Source organism: Peromyscus leucopus, chromosome 7, assembly GCF_004664715.2.
Source record: "Peromyscus leucopus breed LL Stock chromosome 7, UCI_PerLeu_2.1, whole genome shotgun sequence".
Lineage (NCBI taxonomy): Eukaryota > Metazoa > Chordata > Mammalia > Rodentia > Cricetidae > Peromyscus > Peromyscus leucopus.
In genome coordinates, this window is record NC_051069.1 from 48,488,355 (window position 1) to 48,494,354 (window position 6,000).

At 49.6% G+C, this 6,000-nt stretch overlaps 1 protein-coding gene across 1 annotated transcript in view; it reads right to left on the bottom strand.

The window, feature by feature from the left end:
* Positions 1-3,245, bottom strand: part of Bmper (BMP binding endothelial regulator) — a 252,291-nt gene extending 249,046 nt beyond the window's left edge. The window contains exons 1-2 of the mRNA XM_028872563.2: positions 2,551-3,245; positions 1,442-1,527 (exon numbers count right to left, since the gene is read on the bottom strand). Of these exons, the coding sequence (XP_028728396.1) occupies positions 1,442-1,527; positions 2,551-2,683 (219 nt within the window). The 5' untranslated portion in view covers positions 2,684-3,245. The remainder of the gene's footprint in view (positions 1-1,441; positions 1,528-2,550) is intronic.
* Positions 3,246-6,000: the final 2,755 nt, after the last annotated feature.

Sequence of the window (6,000 nt, forward strand, 5' to 3'; positions counted from 1 at the left end):
GTAGTTTGCAAAAATTCAGAATGTATATTTAAACTTCACAAATAGTAATATCACCAAAAAGAAAAGTAATACAGTCACACGTAGAGCTCTCAGCATATTTAAATATTCCTTAGGATAATCTCTGCTAAGATGTTGAGAATAAAATAAAATCATTTATTCACAGTATACAAGCAAATGAAAAGGGAGGACTATATTATTCACACGCTACACTTGTAAATCTGTACCCGAGTCAAATTTTAAACTCAGAACTTATTTCCAACAAGCCCTTTAGTGAAGACGGTTAAGACAGCAGCTTATGGACACAACGGAGCGCCTCTCATCAGACAGCAGAGCCCATCGTCTCAGCCAATGACAAGCATGTCTACCTGTTTCTGTGGATTTCTTTAGTCCAGAGCCTGATAATCACTTGATGCAAGCACAAACCCATTTATCATTTCTCAACGTTGACCTCATCTCTTGTCACAAAGGAGTCTGGGTCCTTTAGGCATAGATAGTGTGGCTTTTGTCTGAGCAGAGTCAGATGCTCTGTGGTTCCCTACTGCTGATAGGATAACAAGCCATCCTCACTTTAGGAATCTGCCCTTAAATGCCTTAAGGTATTTCCAACAGGATTTTATGATGTGTAATTTTAACTAAGTTTTGCCAAAAGTAAATGGCTTGTAAAACACTCTTCAGAAAAAAAAAAAAAAAAATGTTGCTCTTTGTAGATCTATATGTCTCTCAAAAAAATCTTTTTAGTAAAACTTAATCTCCTCCAAGTGGCTATTTTTTTTTTCAGAATTATCAGTAGTTTTAGCTAAAATAACTTGAAATAAATGATCTGTTTGAGTTTACTAGACACTGCCAGTACTAACCAAGCATTTGACAGCCAAGGGTCGGTTAAGAATAGGTCCTTCTTCCTGGCCTGCGCTTCCAAATCAGAAAAGACGCCTGCATTACAGAGCTTAAGCTACAGCAGGCAAAGAAATTCGAGAAATCCACCCAAGATTACATCTTGCCCTGCGTTTGTCCTTTGTGACGGTTATCTCTTTCCCTTCTCAAGTGTCTTATCCTTGACCACTGTACCTAAATGCTATCTCAGCATTTCCCTGCTGAGCTCAGAGGATAGAGCCAGTGCAGAAAGTGGCTGTGGGAGTGATATCTATGGCTTCATTGTAGTGGCAGGCATTCCAAACTGTAGCTTTCCTGAAACAATGCTGTACCAAGTCCATCTTGACTTTTGCTTGTACAACAGTGATGTCAAGGATAAGAATTCTCAGCCTGACGAGGTAGAAATTGCCAAAATCCATAAAACGAGGAAATTCAACGAGATTGAGTGCACAAGCTACGTGCAATTCTGTAATGATCAAAACCAATTTTAAGACAGTTATTCTGTGATGTTTAGCAGATGCACTTGCCTGAGACAGCAGTTAAGTTTGCTTCCCCTGACTTGACCACTTACCAAGCACACACACATAATGCAGGGGTTGTCTGTGATAAATGGAATTTGGAGAACTTCCCCTTCATTTTCACATTTTGCAACAGATCCTGAAATGAAGATGAAAATATTTTTAAACTTAAGTCTATCTTAATGGAATCTTATTATAAAATCTTACCTTTTAGCTTGTAGTCTGAAATGCATAATGCTTGAAGTTATCAAGCTCACACAAACAAATGTCCCCAAATCTGTATGAAATAGTTTTACTTAACACGGTTTTTTTAAGTCACTACAGTATGTAGATAGGCTTTCTGTTTTCAGTTGTTTAAGCACATATTTAATAACGCTAGTGCTCTGGAAGGCATTTCAGCTACACACAGACTCACACACCAAACTGGTCATTAGGGTTGAACGAAATTCAGGACTATGTCAAAAAACGGGCCTTTCAGGTGGATCTGCCTACTGTTGTGGGTTGAAATCATTTTTTAAAATGCAATCTCTTTTCTCTTAGAAATTTTCTGTTTTCTGCACCAGGTGTCAGTAAAGCATGTCCTTCAAAATAACAGCCGAGGTCTTCACCTGCCTAAAAACATATAATTATTATATCCTGCTATTAGTAACCTTTAAAAATAAGATGGTTACTTTAAATTCAAGGTCTGGAAAGCCATGCTTTAAAAACGCTGCCTAGCACAGTGGATTTATTGGAATCCTATGGAGTGAGAAAAGGGGATGTGCGGGAAACGGCGCTGTCTTTTCCCTAATTGCATGGGGGGGGGGGGTGTTAAGATTAAAACAAGGATTGAGAAAAAGATTCAACGTAAGTAAATCAGGGAATTTCTCAACTTCAAACAGCAGAGTATAATCACTCCGTCGAAGACAGCAGTCACACACACACACACAACACACACACACACACACACACACACACACACACACACACACACACCATCTCTTTACCTCAACATAGCCTTCCCACCCTTTTTCTCTGGGCTTCTCCGCATCCCCATCGCCCTCAAGGGGCAGGCAAGGTGAGCGCTCCCCACCTTCCCATCCCCAGGCTAGCCAGTGCCGCTTCTCCCAAGAACCACCCCAGCGTCCCGGAGGACTGGTCCCTCCCGCCCCCACCCCCCTACCTGTCAGGAAGGAGGAAGCCAGAGACATGGGGACCCCGGAGCAATTGAGCAGCAGCAAGACGCAGCAGGTAATCCCAGGCGAGCGTCGGCAAGGACGCTCAGCCAGAGCCCTGACGCCGGAGAACCAGAGCATCGTCACCTGGAGGGAATCCCGGGCGACTGCAGGTCCCGCGTCGCCGCCTCTGCTCGGCGGCCGCCGCTCGCAGTCAAAAGGGCTGTGGGCCGGCGTGCCGGGAGACAGTCGGCGGAGGGAGGCGGGCGCCCGGAGCGGCGGGGGAGGAGTGGGGGCGCCCCGGGAGGAGGGGTCCTGCGGCCAGCCTCGGCCAATGCGGCGGCTTTTTTCTAAGGGAGTTGCTCGCAGCGGGTTAGCCGTCAGCCCCTCCGCGCCAGAGCAGGGCCGGGAGGAGGGGTGGAGGAGCGGCGGGAGCTGGGGATCGGAGGCGACGCTGCAGAGTGCGCTCGCCGCTCTGGAGCCGGGCTGGGCTTTCGCTCCCGGCACGCGCAGCTCCGGCCGGGTCCCCGGGCTCTGTGTCCGGCCCGCGCGCTTGCTCGCTGCGAGAGACCAAGGGCGCACCGGGCGCTGTGCGGAACCCGCAGGGCTCGCACGGGGGACCACGATCCTCCCAGCTCAGGAGCGACAGTCGCTCCCGCGAACGCCGTGCCAGGCGGTCTAGCCCGCCCTGCAGCCCAGCGGCGGCCACCGGCCCCGGGGAGCTGCCGGAGCCGGGAAGGCGCGTCTCCAGCGCCCGGCGCACCGCCTCCTCCCGCGCGGAGGAGCCGCCCCCAGCCGGGATGCCACCACCCGCTCACGCCCGGAGCAGAAGACCCGGCGCCTCCCGCTGTCCCAGCTTCGGAAGGAGCCACGGACCTAGTGCAGATGGGTCCCCCTCAACTTTTCACACCCCCTTGTCTCCCTCGGGCAAAGTCGGGGGACTCAGGAAGCTAAGGGGACAGAGGGGCGAGTGGCCTTGGAGATCAGGCTCCGTGCTTATGCCACCGCGGGGCCTGACACTAGGGAGGACAGAAGTTGGAGCCACAGGAAAAGTCGGCTAATACACGCACAGCGGCCAGCGCCTTTCTGCCTTAAAACGAGGATCGCTGGCTCAGACTCCGCCCTTCCCAGCCGGAGCTGCCCGGGACAGGGAGGTGCGTTAGACTAATCATTCATTCACTCGCGGGCCAGGGAGGGACCGCCGCCGCTAATCTCCGCCCGGGCCGCCTCCGTGGCGGCCTCCCAGCTGGGAGTGCGGTGGCAGCCACTACCCTGCAGCGCTTCTCGCCTGTGCGGCCCTGGTGTCCCCCAGTCTCAGCCTTTGATCCCCTCACCCCGCCAACCGGTTCCCGCTGAGTCCCAGCCTCCCGCCAAGCAGTGGCTGGCTCTACCCAAAAGGGGTGCTAATCTAGAAACAAGGATTTTTATAACTACGTTATGAAGGCGCCAGGCGAGGATGAAGGGCGCTTGGCACATGTTGGAACGGATGGTCAGCTGTCTTTGGCGCCTACTGTGGGCACCCGCTCCCACCCGAAGAACATCCAGCAGGTGCCCACCAACATGCAGCGCCTTGTGGATCTAAACAATAATCGCTGACAAGCCAGAGAAGCTAAGCATTTTCTCAGTCTCAGACCGGAGTTTCAGGCAGCAGCGTTTTTAACTGTAGTGAGAACTCCTTTGACAATGAGTCAGTTCTCTGACACACTTCTCTAGCTTCACCAACCACTCTCACCTGCCTCCTCTCCCCCACCCCCCACCCCGCCCATTTGCTTTCATTTTGCAGTCATTTGGAGACTTCTTTTAATGAGTGCATTGTGGCCAACATCCCAACCCAGCAAGGACCACATCCCTGTGACGTGAGACAAGGGGAAGAAAGGCAAGCTGCCATTAGCTTAGCACGCTCCATTGCACTCTCAAAACAGATTTTGTGTAAAATTTAAATTAAAAGAGACAAAAGCCGATGTGGTTACTTGTTTTCCCCCAAATAACACCACGGCTAGTTGCCTTGAAAGTCCAAGTGTTGAATGTTTCCCTGATTTCCAGAGCCTACAGAAACGTTAAGATACACACACACACACACACACACACACACACACACACACACCACAGAGAGACAGACAGACAGAGACAGAGTTTTACTCCCATGGTAACCAATTAGAAAATAAAAATTAAAAAAGAGCTATTGCCACAGAAAAGCAGGCAGTCTCTGTTATCTACAATGTCTCTGCTATCTAAAACGCTTCTGCCTGGATGGGGTCTCTAGATAAATTTATTCATTGTGATTCAGTTAAGGGAAAATGAATGATGGAGATGCTAGGAGACCTAGTCTTGCCCTCAGGTGTCCCTAGATTAGGTTACAAGTGCACTGCAAACTGCAAGGCATCTGAAGAGCATGCCTGTGTCACCCTGATACACTCTCCTGGCACAAGCCCATCTCCTCAGTGTGCATGACTAATTTTAGGAGGGAATCTGGATGTGTGTGGCATTTCTATCATGGGTGGCCAGACCTTCCCCTTAGGGACAAACCAGAAATCCACCTGGAAAACCTTTCACCAGCCTGGAAGTTGTGGATGAGAAGGGAACTCAGCTCTTCCTGTGTTCCAACTCACCACGGGCTCCACTTCAGAAAGAACAGGCTGCCTCCGAAGGGCTCATCACAACTTTCCCCACCCAGCCATTGGTACTGCCACTCATGAGCAGCACAGCCTACCAGCTGCCAACCAGTGCCTATCTAAGCCAAACAGAGATATTCCAGGGTCAAGTGAGAAGGCAGCCAGAGGGAAGGGAAGAGAGAGGCAGGCAAAGAAGCCAGGAAAGGCAATGAATGGCATATAGTTTAGCTTCCATACTTAAACTAAATGGCATGGTGGTACCATCCAAATTCCTAAATAATCTTGACTGGAATCCAAAGGAGAAAAAAAAGGTGGGGGCAGAGTTTGGCTTGTGACATCATTCAGGGGTGAGTAGGCAATGGAGCCCTAAGATTAGGGTTGAACTCAGGGCCTTCTACTGGCCCAGATCTGCAGCCTCCATAAAATAAATGTGTAAGCTGGCCAGATGAAAAAGGAGACATGTCTTACGGTAAGTGCTGTCACATCTCTGAAACTATGAGCTCAATTCCCGCTGAAAAGTTCACTGAACATACAACTTAGTAGCTTCAAGGTCACTTCCAGAAATTCTCAACTCCCCTTCCCCATAACAGAGAAAACAGGCCTCTCAAAAATGAACTGGAATAAAGGGATTGTGATAGCAAACGCTGACGGGCCAGGGGATAGTCCATGGTATCTGAGGCTTACACTTACGAATGGTATCATCCTGAGCAAGTTTGCACTTAGACTTCAGAAAGATGAAGGACTGTTCTATGAAGGCCCTAATCTGATAAGGGAAAGCCTGTGAGGAAAATATAGACAGCCCACAGATGTCAACCCCGGATGACCAACAGAAGGAATACCATGAAC